We start from the raw sequence: 24,432 nt of genomic DNA, 5'->3' as shown, positions 1-24,432 counted from the left end.
GATTAATCTGTACATCCACTATAAAGTCAGAACCAATGCTGTGCCCAAACAAAACAAATACAGGAAAAATGACCCAATTTCAACTACTTAATTATAAAACCTTAGAGGAAATTATAAGTCAAATAAGCTCCAGTTCCTGCTGTCTGGATGTCTTACCCACACATTTCTTTAAGAAAGTCCTGCCTGTTATTGCTGCTGATCTGATCCAAATAGTAACTCATCGCTCTCATCAGGCGTTTTCCCCCAGGCTCTGAAAACAGCAGTAATCAAACCACTTATAAAAAAGAACAATCTGGACAAATCACTAATGCAGAATTACAGGCCGATCTCCAACCTCCCATTCATCAGCAAAGTTATTGAAAAAGCTGTGTGTAAACAATTAACTAGCTTCCTAACTATAACCAACCTCTTTGACTCCTTCCAGTCTGGTTTTCGTGCTCACCACAGCACAGAGACCGCCCTCATAAAAGTGTTCAATGACATCCATATAAATACGGACTGTGGCAGAACCACAGTGCTGGTTCTGTTGGACCTCAGTGCAGCTTTTGACACTGTTGACCATGACATATTACTGAATCGACTGGAGAGTTGGGTCGGACTCTCCGGTCCAGTGCTTAACTGGTTTGAATCCTACATAAAGAACAGGGATTTCTTTGTTTCAATTGAAAACTTTTCATCAAAGAGGTCAAAGGTCACATGTGGGGTACCCCAAGGTTCAATCCTAGGACCCCTTTTATTCAATATTTATATGCTCCCACTAGCTCAGGTTATAACAGGAAATAATATTAGCTACCATAACTATGCAGATGACACACAGCTCTACATTACGATGTCACCAGGTGACTCAGAGCCCATCCAATCACTGAACAGATGCTTAGAACAGATAAATGTGTGGATGTGCCAAAACTTTCTCCAGCTGAACAGAAACAAAACTGAAGTTATTATTTTTGGACCTAAAGAGGAACGATCTAGAGCTATAGATCTAGAGTTATAGATCTAGAGCTATAGATCTAGAGTTATAGATCTAGAGTCAATGCACAGCTTCAGTTATTACAACTGAAAACCAGCGATCAGGCCCGAAACCTGGGAGTAGTGATGGACTCTGACCTGAACCTCCAGAGCCACATAAAGACAGTCACAAAGTCGGCCTTCTATCACCTGAAGAACATTTCCAGGATTAAAGGACTAATGTCTCAGCCAGATCTAGAGAAACTCATCCATGTCTCCATCTTCAGTCGTATTGATTATTGCAACAGCGTCTTCACAGGTCTGTCCAACAAATTAATCAAACAGCTGCAGCTGATCCAGAATGCTGCTGCTGGCGTTCTGACTAAAACCAGGAAGATAGAGCACATAACACCAGTTTTAAAGTCCCTCCACTGGCTCCCTGTAGCTCAAAGAATAGACTTTAAAATACTGTTGTTAGTTTATAAATCACTGAACGGCTTAGCACCACAATACATTAAAGATCTGCTGTTGTTGTATCAACCTTCCAGACCTCTCAGGTCTTCCGGTTCTGGTCTGCTCTGCATCCCCAGAACCAGAACCAAACGAGGAGAAGCAGCTTTCAGCATCTATGCACCACGAATTTGGAACAAACTTCCAGAAAACTGTAAAACAGCTGAAACACTGACTTCTTTTAAATCTCAACTGAAAACCCACCTGTTTAGGATTGTATTTGAAATGTAATCAATTACAAATTTATTGATGTAACTTGACTTAATGATTGATTCTATATTGCATTGTGATTCTGTGTTTGTTATGATGTAAAGCACTTTGAAATGCCTTGCTGCTGAAATGTGCTATACAAATAAAAATTTGATTGAATTTGATTATTCGAAATAAAACCTCACATCTATCTCAAAATTTGGCCTAACAGAAGAAACAGGAGAGATTTTCTCTGTGAAATGGTCAGAGCTCTGCCAGCAGCAGGCGCTGCTTTGTGATGCTCTGTGGCAATTAATTCAATTTTAGTTTTATCAACATGACTCTTCTCTTAATCCAGTCTGGATTCAATCATCGGTAAATTTCTATGAACTGATCACTGAACGGGTATTTGTTTTTGTTTCTGTCTTATTTTGTTTCGTGGATCAACCAATTGCAGCCAAAACGAGACAAATCGTTCATATTTAGTGGCTGTGTACGAAATTAATAAAAATAAAAAAAGAATTAGGGGAAACGTTATGTACATTTTTGTCATGTTGGGTTTCCTCATCACCACAATGTATGAATATTTTTCCTTTGTGACCAACAGGCACAGAAACAAAATGAACATTTCTTCAATCTGGATCTTCAGTCCAAGATGGCAGAAATCCTGGTGAGCCATCAAGGAAACTTATGTTCATTTGAAATGAATATAAATGTGATTTGTTTGACCTTTACAGGCAGGTTTGTCGACTACAGCTGGGCTCTGCGTGTCACCGAACATTTAAACCAGCTGGGCATCCCGTACAGATACTCAACTTCTTTACACGACACGGATCAGGATTCAGACGCCTGAGCAACACAAACCTCTGGTTTTATCTTCTCCTACACGCAGTAAAAGAAAATAAACACTAGGCTGTCGCAATAAACCAATAAATCAAAATAAGCTCATTAATTTCCATTTGCATGATTTATTGTTTTTCTCTTTTTTACAAAAAACTGGATGATAAAAGTCTTCAGTTTGCTGCTTTGGTCTCAATTAAACCTGTTTTGAAGGATAATTTTATTTACATGATATTCATAATTCATTTTATTTGCTGTTTCTGTTGTATTTATTCTGTACATTTAAAATGTCTCCCAGTTCCAGTGTAAAATGTTTATTAGAAATGAATGTTCATTGATTTTTCAGAATGTGTTCTTGCATTTTATGCCATTACATTTATATTACTCTAAAATGGTCTCAAAACAACAATATTATCATTTCTCACAGTAACTTCTGGGAAAATTTATCGTTCCCAGAAGTTACTGAGAGGCCTAATAAACACCTTCCTTTAACCAGCAGACAGAAAAAAACACACAGAGTTGGTAAAAGAAGCCGTGGGCGGCAAATTTAATTTTTTTCTAAATTTAATAAAAATGTGAAAACTCAATAAATAAAGTACACGATCTTAAAACAAAGGAAATAGTCTGATTTTTGCAAACCATTACAAATAGGAAACATGAAAATGATCTCAGGTTCTCAGTATCGGGAGCAGGATACGAGTTGCTACTGAGGGTTGCCGTGGTAACCATACCACTGGTTACCACGTGGTAACCCGTGCATGTAGCATGCTATATGCATATAGTTGTCAGCATACTTCAAATGTTTATCACAACATAATAAAATAAGTTCTGCAACCAAACAGACATCAGTGAACGAGAAACGAGAAAAAAATAACCTGAAGTTACCAACTAATTTACAAAATTGACAGCAGTGTTGATCACGATATCCTCAACTCTCAATCAGATGTAATCCCTCTAAATAAGACAAACTAATCCAGATAAGGGATTTCCTAGAACTGTAAATTTTCACAAGAACAGAAGTTATATTTAGCGTCCAAAGGGCAAATGAAAAACGGTCATTTCTGTCAGCAGTCGTTTTGACTGCTGGGAATTTTGCGCTGTTCCAGTTAAATTTTTCCAGCCATGTGAAATAAAAACAGATTCTAGTTTTCAAAGAGTATTGCTGTGTTTGTACAGATAAATTCAATAAATGCCACATGTGAAAATCAGATGTAGCTGCAGGTAAACTGAGGCATCAGGAGTCAAAATGGAGTTAAACATAAATCCTGATCCAGTAAAAATCACTGGACATTTGTGATTTATTTACTATAACATTTTAATCAAAGCATTAAAATCTTGTTAATAAAAGATAAATAGTTCATGCTTTTGATTTTTGGAATGTTTTTAATGTGAATTTTTAAAAATATCTCTGCATCAATATCTATGTATATAAAGACTGATACTCTACAAAAACATTGGTTGGTTTTCTTCTGTTAAATAAAATATTGATATTTGACAGCAGGAGGAATTTTCTTATCCTTCCTGCTGAAGCGTCTTTCTCCACCAGTTTGAAACCAAAGCAGAGTTTGGATCTTCTGCTGTGATATTTATCTGCAGAATAAATCCTTCAAAGAAGAAAGAAGAAAGGTCGCCAACACGCATTCCTGTTTCTCCAGAGCCGATAAATAAAGCGGCTTTAAAATGTCACCACTCTCCCATCCAGACAGACTCCGTTACGCCCCCTGCTGTCTGCTGACATAACTGCCATGTGAATCGTTCTGAACAGGAATCAGAGTTCGGTTTGATGAAGTGTTGACTGGAGATACCTTACTGTTGCTGTGGACCGCTGATGCTCAGGACTCCAGCTTGTGCTTCACTCATCGACGCGCTGAGAGACGATCATGGCCTTCTGTGGAGACGGAGACAAAAACTTTCACCCAGCTGAAAACTTTCATTTGAGTTAAAAACTTATTTCCAGCCGGTAAAAAGATGTCAGACGTTTAAATACGGTAAGATTACTGTCTCTTTAAGTAATCCTGGGAATCCCAGATGATGATGTCATGATGCTGTGAGCTTCTGATAGGTTAATTCATAATGTCAGAGTAAAACTCAGACACAACTAATGCACAATTCATCACAAGTCAAGTTCAGTTTTTCAGGTCCAATTTTCAAACATTAAAAATAACCAAAAACAAAAACTGAAATTGGGAAAACATTTTTGTTAGATGAAATAAATAAAAACAGTAATTAAAGTGGAAAAACTGGAACTAATTGGAACCATTGTGTGTTGATAAAACTAAAACATACGGAAATTATACATATAATATCCGTCGTTTTTGTGTTTATGAATCTATTTAACCTTTTTGAAATGGCGACGACAAAAGTTTGAAGAAAAAAAACAGTTTTTTTTTAATTTAATCTTTTTTTGAGTAATTATTACCAAATCGATGTTTACATAGCGACAATACTTTGACCATTTTAAATTCTGCACCTAAAGATGAACCATATTATGAAAAAACTAAAAGTATGATTAAAAACTAAACAATAGTTAATAGATAACCAATAAAAACTAACAAACACGCTAAAAACTGCCTAAAACTTTTGATCAGTAACAACTAGAACAGCAGCTCTCAGTGAGACGTAATCCCTCTGAATCAAACAAACTAATCCAGATTAGGGTTTTCCTAAAACTGTACATTTTTAGCCAACATACAGCAGATCAAACACATTCATTTCTACCTGTTTGGTCAATTAGGAGTCATTTTGACTGCAGGGAATTTTTAAATGTTCTAGTTAAATTTTTCCATTCAGACAAAATAAAAATAGATTTCAGTTGTAATAATAATAGATATATAATATAACAATATATTCTTGCATTCTATCTGCAGGCCAGTTCTGATTTTTCTGAGTTATTACACTACAGCAGTAAAATCCAGACAGATTTGGTCTCACTAAACGTTGTTTCCGTCGGTAACAGATGGGCAGAACATGGAGTAAAATGCTAAAAGCATCGTGTGGCGGTCAATCAGCTTGATTGATTTTAAACACAGCGCTCATTACAGTTTATGCCTGGCTTTCTTAATGCCACTGAATGTCGCTGGACGTCGGCCAAATCCGATAAAAGCGTCTGTCCTGCAGAAGATGTGGGACGTCGTCTCATTTTATGGGACAAAACGTCCCAACAGGGACATTTGGTCAACATGCTGCAGAAACAGAGGTTCAAAAACCAAATGTGGAAATATTCAAGCAGCATTTCAAAACAGACAGGTTTTCCACAGATGAGTAAAAAAAAAATCAGCAATTTAGTTACATAAGTGACTTAAGGACATCAAAGGATGGATATTCATCAGTTTGTTTATGGTTCCTATGAAAAATTTCTTATAAGAATTTGGATTTTTGACAATAAATTCCAACTAATGATGTTTGAAACCCCAAAAACTGCCTGAACGGTTGTAATTATATTTGCAGTTTAGCTCATGTTTCGTTCCATCAGAGCATCAATAAATATTAAAACATTTCAAAATAAAATGAAATGCAGTTACTGCATAAAATAACCAGTGGTGGACATCGCTAACTGAAACGTTAGCTGTGCTAACCCCAAAGCACTAATCACAAACATTAGCATTAGTGTAGCGCTAATGCTAAAGTGCTACATGAACATGCCATTTAACCAGAGCTAATGCTAAAGGGCTATACCAATATAGTATGTAGCCAAAGCTAATGCTAAGGCGCTAAATTCAACCAAGTCAACAGAAAACAGGTGGGATAAACTGAGTCCATTAAATGTCTGCAAAACTTTTTAATATTCTGCTAATTTGAAAGAAACAATTAGTTTTTTCTGTTTCCATAACCAAAACTTCAACACAGATGTTGGACTTTATTCAACTGAAAGTTTCCAAAACAGCGAAGTAAATTAGTGCCTTAGAATTTCTGTGGGAAAATTTATTTAGCGGAAGCTAAATGTGCTAATCGCTGTCAAAGTTTAAAAAAGTAATAAATAAGAAACAACTCCATGACTGCAGCCCACCAGAGGCAGTAACTGTACAATAAAAATAAATATTAATAAATAACAATAAATACTCTTACTGTTGTGTAAAATGGACCACTAAGTAACCTCTAATTTACAACAAAGTAAAAAAAACCAACAAATTTCTCCTTTATTATTAGGAATAAATAATAAGATATACATAATTCTGATCATCATAACTGAGCTGAAACAGGAAGAGTTCAGCTTCTGGTTTAATGTGTCCAGAATAAAACAGATAAACTGTTAATCAAATGTTTCACTCATTTAATCCGGATAATTTTAATCTTGTTGAGATTTCTGAGCCGTCGGTGTTTAATAAAGAAACAAACTCACTGATCAGATGTGGACAAAATAAAAAATCAAATGTATGATTTATGTTTTTACTGAGAATCCAAAAGCAAACCCGTCACTTCAGCCAATATCTGAGTGGGAAGAAAAAACCTACAGTGGAGATGAAACAGTTTGAAATAAGTTAAGACAAACTTTTCTATTTCATGAAGCCCTGCAGCGTTTCCAATGTTTTCCTGAAAAATGCCTCGCAGAGATTAATTTAAAAGTGCAGAAAAGAGTTCAGAGGAACTTTAACTGTAGAAGATTCTGCAAATTCATGCTTGGTTTGCACTCATTAATACTCTCCAAGCAAAAACAAGAAAATGCTGAGAAGCAGAACGTGACGAGACGAGGAATCAGAAATCCGAGTTCTGGCTTTAAGTTTCTGTTTTCAGCACAAACAAACCTGAGACCCGACGTGAAAACATTTCTGCGGATGGATTTTCTTTTCCCAACAACAGAGCAGAGGGGAAAAGCAAACAACGGTCACTCCTACTGAAGCCACAGCTTCGGTTTCATAACTCAGGAAACTGATTTTTCAGGCTCCGCTGAGAAAAATTAAATCCAATCGATTCTGATGTTTGGAAATCAAACCGAAAGCAAGAAGAGAGAAAAACAAACAAACCGAATCTAACTAAAACACAACCACTAAGCAAACATTGATCAAAAGTAAAGACAGAAACATAAATAAACAAGAAAGTAATGATTAATCGTGATTAGTCGATTACTGAAATAATCCTCAACTAATTGGTAATTGATTAATCGTTAACTGGAGCAAACAAACTTAAAAAAGACAATTTACTGAAAAAAACATGTTTAGAGTCAAGACAGAATAAAAATATGAACATTTTGTTTCTAATATTTTTCATAACTCAAGAACACAAGAAACAGATTTTTCAGCCTCCAATGAGTCAAATTCTGATGTTTGCGAATTAAACTGAAAGATGATTTTATCAGTTCAGCATCTGCATCCTGTTTGGTAAAAACTGATCAACTGAAGTCCTTCAGGATGTTTGAAGGAAATTCTGCTGAAGCAAAAGTTTGTGGCGCATTTGTGCAGCGAGGCAGAAAGTCGACTCTTCCAGGAATGACTCGGAGGGTTCTGCATGAACCGAAGCGTGAACTCGGCTCCCGCCTGCAGAGTGAACAAAACGACAACAAAAACTATCGATTTCTCTGCAGCAACAAAAATACTTCAGAAAAGTTAAGGATTAATAATATATTTAGGAGAGATAATGTCAGTTTCTGGTGATGATTGGATCCAAGATGCATTTCAGACTGAAAAATGTAATGAAAATAATGAAACAAGGAAATCACAAAGCAAATTAAATACTGGGAGCTCGATTAATCCAATTAATCGTGATTAATTGATTACTGAAATAATTGTCAACTACTTTAGTAATCAATTAATCGTTAAAAACAGGCAACTTGCTGAAGGAACAACACAGTTGGTTCAGTAATGAAGCCAAAATTGCACAAAATATTTATACTAAGAAAAGACGGATCAAAAAAGTAACGACAGAAAGGTTGAAACGTAAATAAACAAGAAAGTAATGATTAATCGTGATTAATCGTTAACTGGAGTATACACAGACTCAAAATAAGTGTTTGTTAAAAATATTTTAGAGTAATTAAGTCAAAATTGTATAAACATATAAGCATTTTGCATTTAAGATGAAACATTTTTGTCTGTGAAACTCGTGGAAAAGTTTTAGCTTCACCTGATTTACTAAAGAAATTCTGCATTTTGGCAATAAAATGTTTATTTTCTCAACTTAAAGAGAAATTGATTTGTTTATTTAAAATATTTCTAATATAAAAACAGCTTAAGTGGTTAAAAAAGGAATCTGTAGATTTAGCCATTTTTAAAATCAGATTAATTGATTAATCGACTTCTAAAATAATTGCTAGTTGCAATTATCAGTGGTTGGAGTGTGAATATAAAATGCGAATTCCTCGCCTTCCTGCTGCCGTCTAAAGCAGCGAGCGCTAACGTACCATGAAAGATTCAGACACCCAGTCCGCCAGCTTCTTCCCACCGCCGCTCTGAAAGCTGATGCGTCCTGATTCTGAGCGCTGTGGGCGTTAAGATGCACGCCGCGGCGCGCCGACATCTCCACAAAACCCTCGACATCTGCCGGGCGCAGGCAGAGCTCTGACCCTCAGGAAGCAGAGCCAGCCGGAGCGCCTTATCTTCCTCCTCTAGCCTGAGCGCAGCTGCCCACATCCTGCTGCTCAGCAACCAGGCAGTTAGCAACTGCTTCAGCAGCGCTACACGCTAACGAAGGGCTGGGTTAGGTCAATACGTGGGGTGCCAAAACTTTCTTCAGCTGAGCAGAAACTGAAGCTACTGAAGAGGAACGATGTAGAGTCAGTTACTCCAGCTGGACACAAGAGAACAGGCCCAAAATCTGGACCTGAACCTTCAGAGCCACATAAAGACGGTTACAAAGTCGGCCTTCTGTCACCTGAAGAACATTAACAGGACTAAAGGACTCAGCAATGTAAAAGCTCCAAAAATAAACTTTAAAATACTTCAGTTAGTTTAGCACCAAAATAAATTAAAGATCTGCTGTTTTACCAGCTTTTCAGATCACAAATGAACTAGAAAGCAGAAAAAACCCTGAAGTGATTTGAAACTGTTTGCAGAACCAAAATGATGATGAATCTTCCAAAACAGAGGAGCTGCTGTTTCATTTCACCAACATCCTGACTGATGATACCATAAAATTTCACATTAATTTCCTAACAACAGAAATTTTCTTTCCATGAGAAATTAAATAAAGTAAACCTGCCAACCAAACAGGACAGAATATATTCATTTATTACCAGAACACGATGCAGATTGTTGTGTTTTCTAAAATAAATCAACTTTCTTCTGGAGCAATTAGAAGCAGAAAACCTTCTGAGATTTATTCACCCAGCAGAAAATACGCTGCATTTCTCATCTGAGTCCCAGCATGCAGAAATTATCTCCAAGCAGAGCGAGGAAAGTGAAAACGCACGCAGCTATTCATAAACACATACACTGTGCCCCAGCATGCGTCCCAAAATACATTATTATTATTATTATTATTATTAACAGAAAACAGAATGAAATGTTCATATCTGTGAGTCTGAGGACGAGTTTTCTTTTATCGAGGCGAAAAAGGAAGAAATTCTGGAGAAAATTGAGTTTAGATTGTGATGAATAAAAAGCCGACGTGTGAAAGGAGGAGAGTAAATGGAAGCTGCAAACCGAGTTGTTATCATTACGTAACTTTCTGCGTCTCAGAGGAACCTTTCCAGCCGTTTTTCCGCTCCTCTCCTGACCCAGTTCAACCATTAACAGCTGGTCCGTGTCGACCGCGCCGCTCCGGACCGACGGGGAATTAATCGGATTTCTCTGCCGCTGCAGGCGGGCGGGAACGTTGCCTGACCAGCAGAGGCAACGCGGGATTTGGATTATTGATAAAACATCAGCGGCACACCAGGAGAACTCAACGTTTCCCCGACTGATCAGGAAAACAAATAAACTGGAGCAGAATGAACCGGCAGCCATCCGGTCAGGAGGTCAACGTCGTAAGGCGTCCTGGAAACATTTAGCAGCTGAAGGAGAAAACGGGAACAAATGTTTCCAGAAGCAACTGCAGGCAAAGATCAACGGCTTCCTACGTCAACAAAGTCACTACATTTGTTGCTTTAAAAATCTGTTGCCAATTGCTCATTTTTTCTACAAAAAGATTTGGGTTTTTTTTGTTTTTTTTAAGTTGCTGAATTTTTTGTCAATTTTTTTAAAAAAGTTGCTAAGATTTGTTTTTATTTCCTTTTTTTCAAGATCTTTTTCAAGATTTTTCATAGGTTGCTTTACTGAAAAAAGTTGCCAGATTTGCAGCTGGTCAATTTTTGAACAAAAAGTTGCTTCATTTGTTGCTAGTCACATTTTCAGAAAAATCTGCCAGATTTCAAATCACATTTACGGGTTTTATTCGCCCGTTCCAGAGTTAAAGTGTTTCTCAAGCCGTCTTTCTCCTGAAGAGTGAAACCTCTTCCAGCTTCGTGTTTTAAGACAAATCTCCTGGCAATTTCAGAGTCCGGCGCTTAAACAGGCCACGGGCCAGAACCATCTGCCAGGTCGATCCGTCTCTGTCAGCAAACTGTGACAGCAAACAGCCTTGAGGGTAACTAAGCTGGCATCTTCAGGCTCCTGCCAGCTTCATCTTGATTTAGCAGGTCGACTCTGAGGTTTGGGCTGAATTTAAACTGAAAAACGACCCGCAGTGCCATCTGCTGCTAATTATGAAGACAAGAGGCAGAGAAAGGTGATAATAACCAAAAACGATGCAGAATCTGCAGCTAATCGAACTGGGAACTGCTTTCATCGAGTCCAGATGACTGAAATAATCTCAAATCTGAGCAAGACATAAATCTTTTAACTACAGGTGTGTTTGAATCCTTTTCTCCTCAGTGTTTTCTGAGGCGCTAATCTGAGGCTACGGTCACACAGCAGGGCTTGATGCTCAACTCTGTGCTGAAAACCGATGATTTTTACCTTATTGTTCATGCTACAACTAAATTAAATCAGACTTCTGTGTGAACGGTTGTTCACGTTCCCAAAGTGAAACTGCAGAAGTTATTGAACGTTGCTAGAGTTGTCGCTTTTTTGAAAAACGTTTAGATTTGTTGCTGCTCACTTTTTAGAGAACAGATTTCTGTAAGTGAATGTGAATCAAATACAGTTACTATGTGCAGTTAATTGATGCAAAGCGACTCGTTAAGTAACCGACGTCCTGAAGAATCCTGTTTCAAATGAGAAAGTTTTTCAAGAACAATATTTGTGTTTGTGATGCCAAGTTGTAATAATTTTTTTAACATAATTTATATCGTTATCACAATAGCAGCGCCACAAAATATCACAATAAAAGTCCAAGTCCATATCACCCACCTCAATTCGTGGGTGTTTATTTTTATTTTCTAAACTATGGAAGCACATTTCTGCCATAAAATAAAAAATAAAAGCCAAACAGGAAGTCAAATTTTGGAAAATAAAAGTCATATTTTGACTTTCTAAGTTATAATTATGAGCCAGAAGACCAACAGACTCCTCTGGATCGACACTACAGATTTATTTTACAGTAAAACCTTGTTCTTTATAGATTTATTTGGTGCCAAACGGAGTAAAATCTGGTCCTGATTCGCCTCCATGCTTTTTGTCGGGAACAATAAGAGGAATTCAGAGCTAAAAATATGCTGGAAAGTTCTCATGTCCAAGGAGGAACCGTTCTCCAAAACATGGATTTGAAGACAATCCTCCCTCTATCAGTGAAGATCACCCAGATTTTCCATCAAACTGAGCCACTTTGTGTGATTTAAGGCAGGAATTTCTTCCATATTAAAAGCATTTCTTAGTTTCTGTCTGACAAACTGAAGCTGCTCGGTCAGCTACCCATGGCTCTAAAGCTAACCCAACAGCAGGTTCATCAAAAACTCGACATGTGACGGCTGTTTTCTGAAGTTATCATCCAAACTCGCTCCGTGTTCTCCTGGGAGCAGAACCTTCCTGTTGGCCCGGTAGATAAATGCTTTCAGGACCCAAACGGATCGATGCTGGGAACTTCTGCCGCCGTCTGAAGATGTTAATTGGCTCATTTCTCAGCATTTTGTGAACAGTTCATAAATATCTCAGGGCAACGGGCGGAGGTTTGAACTCCCACATCGGAGGAAAAAGTCAGTCACAATACGAAGGAAAGCACAATTAATTATAGTTAAAAGATCTGAAAATATCTAAATTTACCTCAGCTGTGCAAAAACAATACAGGATTTCCAACTACTACTGCTTAATAAATAATAGTGAATCTGAAATAGAAAGGTCAAAGGTCATTTAATAGCTGTAAGGTGCCAAAACCACCCTGGAACCTTTGTATTCACGTTGTTTCTGGTACACCCATAAATCTGACGCACAAACAGCATCTGTAACAACAACAATGGACGACAAAGTCTCATCTCTCGGCCAACAGGGAGTTAATATCTGCTTCTGATTGGAATCTGGAAAAGATTGTTGTTGTGTTCAAGTTGTGCTAACAGGATTAGCCTATCAGCAAAGCTATGCTAGCCTAAAGTAGCATCTCAATGCTAAAAATGTAGCACAGATGCTAAGTGTACATTTCTAAAGAAACACCATTAAACACTGGAAACACTTTGCTCCAGTCTGATGGTTGGAAAACCTAAAAACTGATTTAAAAACAGTAAATATCTTTGTTGATGTGTTCATATTTCTATTTATTCAATAATTTAAAAAAAAAAGGTTTTCTTTCTTATTTCGTTGATAAATCGTTTTCAAACCATTAGTTAAAACACTCTTAAATTAGGGGAAGCAAAGGGTGCTAAATGTTTTTAATATTAGCAAAACTTAGTTTTGAATTGAAAATGTTGCTAATTTTGTTGGTATATCACTTGCAATTAATTAATTAAAGACCCTAAAATCAACTCAATTAAAAGTTTTAATTACGTCCCACCACTAGTTAACAGGCGCCTGCTTGAAGTGGTGGCCACCGCTAGCTAAAAAGCTAACTGTGCTAACCGTAAACAACTAATGGTAAACATGAGTTCCGCTAACGCTAAAGCGCTATATACACATAATGTTTAGTGGAAGCTAATGCTAAAGAACTTATAGATGCAAAAAATAACAGAATGTATCTGAAAAAATTAATTTACGGGAAGGTAAATATTTTCAACGTTAGCAAAACCGCTAAAGCAGTAAGCTAAAATTAGCTCCTTTGTTAGCATATTAGCCAGTAGGTCCAGAGCAGCAAAAATAAAGAAACATGATGCTCTGGGTTCATTTGTGTGCAACCTGGTGATGATTCATCAGTAAACACATTAAATGAACATGTTTGTTAAAACATTTAGTCAGCAAAATGTCCAGATTTACAGAAAATGTTCCATAAAACTTCAAACTGTGCTTTTCCCTCTGGTTTCAGGGCTCTTTAGAAACGGCTGAAGGGAAAGTGAAGCGTCTGCCATTTCTGATTCATTTCATTATGAAGATCCAAAGAGCTGCATTTGTTCCTTTGAATAAATTCACCCTAAGAGAAATAAATAACTATATATACATGTATATTCTGCAAACATGTACAGAAAGAAACAGCGTAAGTAACTGGAGATGAATGGACACCTCAGAGCGTTACAGAAATCAAATTGTTTTATTTATGCCGCTCTGGGAAACGCTCTGGGACGAAGCGCGAACCTCAGCCTGATCCCGACGCGAGAACCTCAGCCTAATCCCGACACGCGAACCTCAGCCTGATCCCGACGCGAGAACCTCAGCCTGATCCCGATGCGCGAACCTCAGCCTGATCCCGACGCGCGAACCTCAGCCTGATCCCGATGCGCGAACCTCAGTCTGATCCCGATGCGCGAACCTCAGCCTGATCCCGACGCGCGAACCTCAGCCTGATCCCGATGCGCGAACCTCAGCCTGATCCCGACGCGCGAACCTCAGCCTGATCCCGATGCGCGAACCTCAGTCTGATCCCGAAGCGCGAACCTCAGCCTGATCCCGACGCGCTGCCAGGAGTATCAACCCAAACTGAAGCCTTACACAGAAAAACGATCCTGCAGTGAAGTTGCAAACATCGTCCCTGCTGAGCATCGATCTCGTTTTTCATCTGAAAGATACACAGGATATTCCAAGTATTTCTATTTCTAAGGATTTTCTTCAAAATTCAGGCGTTTACAGACGCGAAGATCAGCGGAAAACCAATAAATCATTTCATTCCCTTCATTTTTGGAGATTAGCCGATACTTAAGAGAGAAACCGATCTAACCTGCCGATCATTTGATGCCGATGTGTAAAAAGATGAAGAATTTCCTTATTTGTACTGAAGCAGAAATTTGATACAAATAAGATGCTCAACTTTCCTAATTTTAACACAACATTGTGAAGGAGTTCTGATAAAATTACAACTTATTCTCATATTTTACTTTATTTTTTAATATAATGACTTTTGTATTATTACGATTATCCACACATTACAACTTTATTCTCATATATCTCGACTTTCTAGTATTTCTATTATTACTCTGACTTTTTTGTATTATTACAATTTTTTTTGTATTATTTCAACTTTTTTCCTGTGTTGCTACGACTTTCTTTCTTGTATTGTTCCAACTTTTACGACTATTCTAGTATTATTCCCACTTTATTCTCGTAGTATGATCACTATTCTCGTATCAGTGCGATTTTATCAGCATGTTACGACTTTATGACAGAAAATAACTGACAGCTTCAGGTTCAGAGAGCCGTCAAACACGGCAGAGTGGATTTTAATAAATCAGTTCAGGGGCTAAAAATGACCCAAAAGCTGCATTTTGGCTGGTGGACCATCCTGCTGTAAACCATCTAAAGAAAAATATTAGAAACATATTCCCAACCTTGATCTGATTCTGAGCCTTAAGAGTTAATAAATCTTATGCTTCTTAAGGAAAACCAACAAACCGACAGTGTGGTCCAAAACGAAGCATCAAAAACAAAAAGCTGCTTCAAACCCAAACAGAATGAATGTAATGAGTCCAAATAAATCCAATTAGTTTGAATGTGAGTGATCTTTATGAGAGAGGCTTTCTGACTGATAGTAAAAGAAAGAAAGAATAAAACGAGGTGTTTACTCTGCAGCTCTGCCTGCGAGTCGGAGATAATGCAGCCTGAAAATTGGAGCGAGGGAAGAAATCATCGTCTGAGAAACACCAAGAAACCCACAGAAGTGCTGCCAGTTTGCTTCCCAGTGCAGCCATGTTGGATAAAGGAAAACGTTCCCTGCTGAGAAATTAATGGCGCTCATCAAGGAATAAAAGAGCCGTAAAGCGCCGAGCCGTTCTCAGCGGCTCGGGGGGAAATTAATGGACAGGACGGGATTTTTGCATGCCGCTGATGTTAAATGTACGCAGAATCTCATGAATAAAACAGAAATGTCTCCGTCTAATGTTCCCTTTAAATGAATTTTACACCCATCAACCAGGGCTCTTCATCATGCCAGATGTGCTCCTCTTCATCTTCTGACCAGGAAGCATTCAGACTATCACACGCTGCAAAGCTGAGCGATAAAACTCACAAACTTTCTGTTTCACTGATTTTATTCATTATTTCACAGACTTCGCAAAATGACCTTGAAATGTCCATTATTACTATTATTCCACTCATTTTAAATAAATAAAAAAGAAATAAGAAAATAAACAATAATCTAAAAATATTAAACCAGAATTCCACAATTAAAGGTGTATTCCAAATAAATACTAATTTAAAACAAACAAATCATTGAAATTCAACCAGCCATGCAGTTATATTTTAAAACTGCGTTTTTGTGATGGTTGGAAGTAAAAAATACTAGCTTGGATAATTTCACCAAACAGCCTGAAATAAATTTTGTTCCCCAATAAAAACAAAATTCTGTCACATGAACTAAAAAGAAAAATAAAAGTTTTCTGATTCTTTTGGACAACAAACAAACTGAATAAAAATGCTGTTTAAAATTGTCAAGCTTATTTCCACAGCAAAATCCTGACATTTATAGCGCCCCCTGCTGTTTGTCATCATAGAAACTGTGTTTTTAGATGAAGGTGTGGATAGAAACACTGTAAGGGGGCAAAGCTTCAGAGTATTAAAGGTGAGCAGAGTCAGCAGTCTTCCTGCTTCGCTGAAATTAAACAGGAAAGTCTTTGTTCTGTATGCAGAACCCGGTCAGAACCAGAGCATCAGCAGTAAACTCCTGCTGTGAAACACAATACAGAGGGAGCCATTTTGCTTCTGGCTAATGCTTCACTGTCTTCATGCTGGAGCGTTTCTCCACCCAAAGTTACATCCTGGTCATAATTTAACGTTTGTCACCGAATTATTTTAGATTGAAAGTAAAGTTTTTGCCAACTCAAAGGCAGAAAGAGTAGAAAGTAAATACGCCAGGTTCTAAAATTATTCAAATTTAACCAAAATGGACGAAAATCCAATGATTCCAAACAGAATAAGCTGCGTTTCCATTAACCATAAAATTGTGAAAAGTACAAAAATAAATTCATGTCATGAAACGACAATTTTGAAGATAAAACAAACTCACATTTTTGATAAAAGATTTGGCGCTAGGATGTGGCATTTCTTTTTTTCGGCTGTATTTTAATTGGTTTATTTCCTAAAACTGCAATGGAAAAAAATTTTCTGCATCAAACAAGTCACATGATCAGCAACAGGATGTTACTACTGGCGGAAACGACAAAGAAGACGACAGGAAGTGGCTGGAGGATGATGTTTTTAAATGCCTTGTTTTCTACATGTGCAATTTTAAATCCGTTTTTTATTTAATGGAAACATGAAAATAACTATTCTGAAAATAATTTGTTTTTGTATAAAAAGTTTTGAAGCTAAGAAAAAGTGATTTTTTTTTTTTTTTTTGAAAAGAGGCTCCTGCGGTTCTCTGGAGTCCCAAAGATTTAGAAATGGCTTTGATTTGTTCCTGAATTTCTTTGGAGATCTTCTAGTGTCTGGAGCATGTTGTGTTGCTTGTGTTGTCTTTAACTAATATTTACTGTTCTGAAACACTGAAGTGTAACAAAGATGCAAAAAAATAGGATATCAGGAGGGGGGCAAACACTTTTTCACACCACTGTGTTTCAGTTGTTGTAGGATATTGTTTTCTATTACTTAACCCGGCTAAACCCCAGTAGCTCATTTGGTTTCAGTGCTTTCCCTCGGCTGTAATTTCATTTCTAAGTGTCTGGCTCTTATTAGGGATGGAGGAGAGGCTCGTGTTTGAGTGGAGATGCAGCCGCCGGCTTCTGAAAGCAGACTGCATCAACGGCGAGGTCGTGACCCCAAACAGACCGAAGGGAGGATCAGAGAAAACATGAACCCACTTCCAGTTGGTTCCAAGCAAACAATATCGAATAAAACAGGCTTCCAGCTGATTTATCATTCAGTCCAGATGTTCACTCACTCTATTTATGGCTGCAGCTGTGATTAAAACTTGATAGGTGTAGTGCTAACCGTTTCTCATCCCATTAGCTTATCTCTCACAGCGACAGACTCCAATTCATCAGGAAATTGCCTTGCAGAGACGTCAATTAATCAAAACGGACAACCTTAACTGTGAAAGGGGTCTTTGTGACATTCAGGAGGAGGAAGACCTTGAAAGGGTTAAAACCAGAGATAGAAACAGGAACACATCAGGTCCAATCAGGCATCTTATTTGGTTCTGATCAGAGGAAGTGTTTGGTCGTAATCGTTGTTAGCTCGACGACCTCGCACACTGAGCTTTAAATGTCAATCGCCGACAGACGGTTCTGAATACAGAACACATTTCTGGGTTCAAAGAGATTCACTCACTCTAAACCTTTAAAGATTCTCCTGCTTTGAACTGGACTTTTAATAAAAGGGAAAGCAAAGATGAAGGTTTCAAAATGATACAATGATAGCTTTAAGATAACCAGGAGAACAACATTTACGCCGTTCAGGTTGAGGAGTATTTTCCATTTTCTACATTCAACATACTAAGGGTTTATTCCCTCCAGTCCTGTTTAGTTTGGTTTAGTCTGGTTTAATTTAACTCCAGTCCGTGGTTCTGGAATATCAGGTTCGGTTGGGGAAGGATGAACGCGTAATTGACAAAAAAAAGCAAACTCTGGTCCGCCTACGAATCTCGGCCTCAGTTTGGTTGAAGTGAACTCTGGTGCAGTTCAAATGCAAATGTGAACACCAAGCAGACCAGAAACAGGAAGTGGACTACAGCGCAGGGCATTCTGGGTAAATACAACCAAAACAAATGTGTTAGCCTAGCGCTAGCGGGAGAAATGGCTTGTGGTCTTTAACCAAAGACAAATAACCGCTAAAATCTGACACCTCCATTTTTGTTTGAAGAAAGTTCACCTATGAAGAAGACCTGCGTCTTCTTTAAATGACATGAAACGACATCAGTGGTTCTTGGTGCAGCGCCCCCACAGGTGAGGAGGGGAACAGGTTACTCAAAGGGTTTGGTTGGTTTGACAGAAAATGGAGCAAATGTTGTAGTTTTTGTGTCCAATCGAATCGAAAAGGTCTGTTTGGTACGGGAACTAAAATCTGAAAATACTTGAGACTCCCTCTAAAAACGCTAATAACTGTATAATTTTATAATTGAAAACACCAAATAAAACCTTAATATGCATTAATGGGCACAGTGGAAACTGTCTTGTTGTTACTGCAGAAACTAACATTTGCAGTAAGCAGCCAATAGTTTGTGAAGTAGCATTCATATTCTTAACCTGCATCTTCTATGAATAAAAACCAGCAAATCGACAATGTAACGCTCTGAGATCTTACATCCTGCAGCTCAATCTGGGTATTAAGTTTAAAAAGTAACAATAAAGAAATATGTTTTATTCAAAGTTTTATTTTACTGTATAGCTTTGTTGAGACACTTTATTTTTAAAATGATCAAAAAACTATATTCAGTTCTTTATAGATATTAAAGAAGATCAGAATCTGATCTCATTTTCTCTCCCTTAAATTTTCATTTAATTTCTCATTTCTGACCAACCTTACTGCTGCAAGTTTAGCCAATCAGAGAGAAAACCTGTTACTGAGTAAAAGCACTGCAAAAATGTACATTTTATTAATTCTCCAGGCTTTATTAATAACATTATTTGTATCATTATTTTAACTGTTTTATCCAGGTCAAACATCATCAGAAAACGTGGGAAATACATTCATCTCCATTGCTGCTGCTGACCTTCAGCCGCAGATTGAGTTTGCTCAGTTGTCATGGCGATCGTCAAGTCTGAACTTCAGCCTCAATCTACCTGAGAGTACTGATAAATTTCTCTGAAGTAGATTGAAATGCATCCATCTTACTGCTCAAACACACTGCTGCCCTCTCCGCCTGAAGGGTTCTGCCTCGGACCTGAAGTGCGGCCCGTTTGGAGCCGCTCCTCGTCTCAAACAAATAACTCCAGCTGCTTGGTGTCAGAGAGGAACATGGAGGATGGATGGCCTTGAGTTGCCCTAAAAACACACTGCTGATGCCAAATTATCCCTTCCTGCATCCAGAATTTAATTCTATTTATCATAAATACACAAGAACAATTATGATTGTATTTATTTTACCACACATACAGAAACTGACCTCAATAATAGATTTAACTGACTCCTAGAAAAGATCTTAACTAGCAAAAACGATAAAGAGCTAAACAAAAAATTAGCATAGCTAACTCTGAGATCAGTTAGCGCACTTAGTTACTAATTTTTCTAGATACATTCTAAGTTACTTAAATGTTTTGTAAACTTTGAATTGAATAAAGTTTGATTTGGTTACCGACTGTTAAAAAATTCATCAGATGGTTAGATGTTTATAGTTGTGCTCTTAATTTGAAAGGAGTGAAGACTGTTTACACAACAGTTTGTTTTATCATACAATGTTGGTATATTGTTTTAGCATTAGCCTCCATCAAATGCATTTGTACAGCGCTTTAGCATTAGCTTGCAATAAATACATTGTTGGTTTCGGGCTTTAGGATTAGCTTCCGCTAAATGAAATATTGCTATAGCACTTTAGCATTAGCTTGCATGAAATTGAACGCTGGTACCGATACTTCAGAATTAGCATCCCTGACATACCATCTTGGTAAAGCGCTTCGGCATTAGCAAATGTTTACAATGTAAGGTTATCATAGCTACAGCTAAAGTGCTGTTGGTATAGCGCTTTAGCATTAGCTCCTGCTATGCACCATCTTGGTAAACTCTGACATTAGTGCAACTAATGTTTAGCATAATTAAGTTTTCAGTTAGCGATGCCGACCGCTGCTGATCAGAAATGTTCTGGTTTTTAGGTTTTTTATAAGCGTTTCATCAAGAACTACATTACAAGAAATTCTATGATTACAGAAATTTCATTGAATCATGAACAGTAAAAGGTGAAACAAAAATAATTACCCCAGCAAGTTCCTATTTTATTTTTAACTGTACTCAGCCAACCATTTTATCAGTGTTTTTTAACGTCTGACGGTTCACACAAAGCCTCTAGAAACATCTCTCTCTTTTCTTCTTCACTTTAAATGCTCTATAAATTCAAAGGCTTCAGTTCCTCATGCAGCAAAGTCAAGGATCCTGCTTTCTCTGCAGCTGACCTTTAAAAGAGTCGCCTACTGGAGGGAAACCGATGCTAGCAGAAAGCAGAGAGGAGCCAGTCTGTTAGTTTAACTCTGAAACGCGTCGCAGCGCAGCAGAAACCGCAAACCCTGACCAGCTCAGACAGGAACAGGAAGCAGACGTGGCGTCCAGCGAGGAGGTCCATCCATCACGCTGAAAGTTTTCATTAGGACCAACTCCTGGTTCCGATTGCTAATTATGGAGAGTTATTTACCTTCAGCTCATTAAACTTTCTGTCCAGACAGAAGGAGTCCAGGAAGCAGCCGTGTTTTGTTTTTTTTTACAGGTTTTCTGACTTTACACACTTCCGAATCCAAAGCATTTTCAACATTTAGTTTCAAAATGTAGATTTTATTCAGTCAAACTCTTCCTCGTCCTGCTGCAGAGGTCGTCTGTTTCTGCTGCATCAGCGACTTTACGTTACCTGCACATCAATTCTCCGATAACGGCACCATGAAGACCTGCCTCTGAATCACAGCGCGCCGCCAAAACTCGACCTCCAAGCAAAGAAACACTCGTTTCATTAAACCGCGCTGTTGGCGTGTTTGAACGCTCATTAATTAAACGATGATGTCATCCAACCTGAGCTTCACCTCCTTCCTGCTCAGATCGCAGACCAAACTTCACCGTATTTATGAGTTAGTGAACAAAAAGTCAAGTTTATTGGTAAAACAAATATTTCAGCAAAAAGCCAATTCAAACTGCTTCACATGATGAAAAGACAATAAAATATGAAAAAAGTAACAAACATTTCAGTTTATTATCAAATATGTTGGTGAATATTCAAGTTATTATGAATCAAATCAACTCTGAACATTTGGGCTTTTAGCCCTGGTTTAAAGGAACTCAGTGTTTCAGCTGTTTTGCAGTTTTCTGGAAGTTTGTTCTAGATTTGTGGAGCTCAGAAGCTGATTCTCCATGTTTGGTTCTGGTTCTGGTTCTGATGCCAACCAGCCCCAGAAGACCTGAGAGGTCTGCAGAGGCTGGCAGAGAACCCAAAAATTATACTCACATAATATTAAAAAAGTATTTGGTAAAAAGTAGCTGGTCAAATTAGGAATCATTTAATAATTAAAAATCATTAATAATCATCAGACGGATCAAAATATAAAGTTATGTGGAAATGTTGCTATTGTAAGGACCAAAATTACAATAATTTTTATAATTTACAAAAAAATAAGTCAGGCAAAAGAAAGTTTTTCCAAATCAGTTTCTTTGAATAAAAAACTTCAGAAACTTTAACAGAAACTGCAGGTGTGTCTGTGTTTCATTCAGTGGGTAGAAAATCCAGAAATTTTACTCAAGTAGAAATACTTCATAGTAAAATTACTCAAGTAAATGAATCTAGTTAGTACGCAGCTCTGGGAGGTCGATACAACAGAGCAGATCTTTAATGTTTAAACCGTTTAGTGATTTATAAACTAAAACCGGATTTTAAAGTCTATTCTCTGAGTTATCGTCTCGCTGAGACATCAGTCCTCCAATCCTGGAAATGTTCTTCAGGTAATGGAAGGCCGACTTTGTTACTGACTTTATGTGACTCTGGATGTTCAGAAGGTTCTGAAGGTACGTGACTATTCCCAGGTTTCAGGTTAGTTTTTGAGATGATTTATTTTGAAGGGCCAGTCTTCCAGAGGAGGCCTGATAATCCTTTCTATCTGTTCTTGTTTTTTTATTTGGTATCGCTTTATGTGAAGGGGTTTACTGAAGTTCCAATGTTTACTTAGTTTATTGATATTTGAGAATGTGTTCTTGTGTTATTGTCCAACAAAATTATTTACAATGACAGGCCTGACCGGGTATTTGTGGACTTCGGTCATAACAGCAGAGTTCAACTGTAAATCGAAACAACTGGAATCCAAACTTTTAAAGTACGGAGGACAGCAAAGGTCAAAAAACTAAATTCAAATATAACTTATGGATCCCAAACAGAAACTAAATGTTATTGTAGCTCCTATTAATTCATAATTTTGGAAGCATAGGAGGATTTCTGTCCTACCGTCACAAACATCAACATGTGGAGCTTTGGTCAGCTTTTCAGCGACTCGCACTCCAGAAGGATTTAATACGAAACAAAAGGACGTTTATCTGTTTGATACGGTGGAGGATCAGTGATGCTGTGGGCCTGTTTCTGTTCCAGGAAAGCAGATATCTGTATGGAGCTGCAGCACTTTTTCTCTCTCTGGCATTGTATTCAGACATCAAAGCACTAAATATAAACTTTCATTACTAACGGGGTTTAAGCTGCTCTTATTTATTTATTTAGTCTCTTTGTAGGTCTTAATATTCTCTCATTTGGAGAACAAAGAAGCTCCATTAGCAGTGGAGAGAGAGGCTCCAGTTAAAAAAAAACAATACGCGGCTCATCAAAAGCAAAGAGAAAGTGAGACAAAGACGCGAGACGAGAGGACAGAAACCAGAACCGGCACTAATTAAGGTGTCTGTTAACCGAACACAGGGCTTCTTCAGGCTGCGGCGCTGCTGGACGTCAAGCAGCAGGAACAATATCTGTTATCTGAAAACTCAGAGGAACCGATTCCCAAACAGCAACCAGAGCTGAGCAACACTCAGAGACAGAACATAAAAAACTCTGCTAAAAACATTCAGTTCATATATCAGTTTATCGATGCACACATTTATATACACTTAACTTGTGGTGGGATTGGTTAAAAATATTTAAATCAAATTAATTTCATTGTGTGTAAATGCAACATTTTCACTTTTGCTGCTAAATTAATTAATAAATAAACATATGAGTTCGACAGTAAATATATTTATAGTTTTAATCTGTTATTCATCCATCAGATTGGAGCAAAGTGCTACAACTTAGCTGCTTTGGAGCTAATGGCTGCTGCGCTAACAGAAGAGCTAATTTTAGCTTACTGCTTTAGCGGTTTTGCTAACTTTGAAAATGTTTAGCATACTTCAAATAATTTTTCCAAATATTTTTGGGGGATTTATTTTCTACGTCTATAAATTCCTTAGCTTTAGCTTCCAGTAAATATTGTGTCAATATAACAAAATATACAATTTAGCTAAATTTAAAGTCCCAACCCAATATTTGTATTTAATTAATAAATGATTATTCCTTTTATGAATTTAAAATATTTAATAGAATTATTAATTTACCACAAAATTATTCTAAATTATGTGTAGAAAGTTATCATTAGATATGTTTTTTAACTATATTCTTAATACAGTCAACATTTTGTTATATCAGAAATTAAATATTTTCCCAACTAAAAAAATACCAAATTTTAAATATGCATACATATTCAACATATTTTAATAATTTAAAAGATTTAATCAGTTTTTAGATTACATAATTGATTACTCTAGTGTACTGTTTCAGAATAACAAATACTTGGCTTTTATTGAAATTAAAGGTTAAATTAGAAATGACAGTAATAATGCTTTTAAAATTTACATTTTCTACTTTGAATATATTGTTCATTGTCATAATAAT

The 24,432-nt window shown here is 37.3% G+C and overlaps 1 protein-coding gene across 8 annotated transcripts in view; it reads right to left on the bottom strand.

Annotated features, from left to right (window-relative positions):
* The window catches only part of gulp1a (GULP PTB domain containing engulfment adaptor 1a), a 54,524-nt gene that overhangs the window by 27,541 nt on the left and 2,551 nt on the right, over nt 1–24,432 (bottom strand). For 6 of the 8 annotated variants that reach the window (XM_032567372.1, XM_032567378.1, XM_032567373.1 and 3 more), the window contains one exon: nt 4,298–4,375. In XM_032567372.1, coding sequence (XP_032423263.1) covers nt 4,298–4,347 — 50 coding nt within the window. In that variant the 5' untranslated portion in view covers nt 4,348–4,375. Of the gene's footprint in view, nt 1–4,292; nt 4,376–24,432 lie in introns of those variants that run through there. The other 2 variants (XM_032567376.1, XM_032567374.1) reach the window with 1 other exon arrangement.

The sequence above is a fragment of the Xiphophorus hellerii genome, chromosome 7 (genome assembly GCF_003331165.1).
Source record: "Xiphophorus hellerii strain 12219 chromosome 7, Xiphophorus_hellerii-4.1, whole genome shotgun sequence".
NCBI lineage: Eukaryota > Metazoa > Chordata > Actinopteri > Cyprinodontiformes > Poeciliidae > Xiphophorus > Xiphophorus hellerii.
This window is presented reverse-complemented; position numbering and strand designations above follow the sequence as displayed.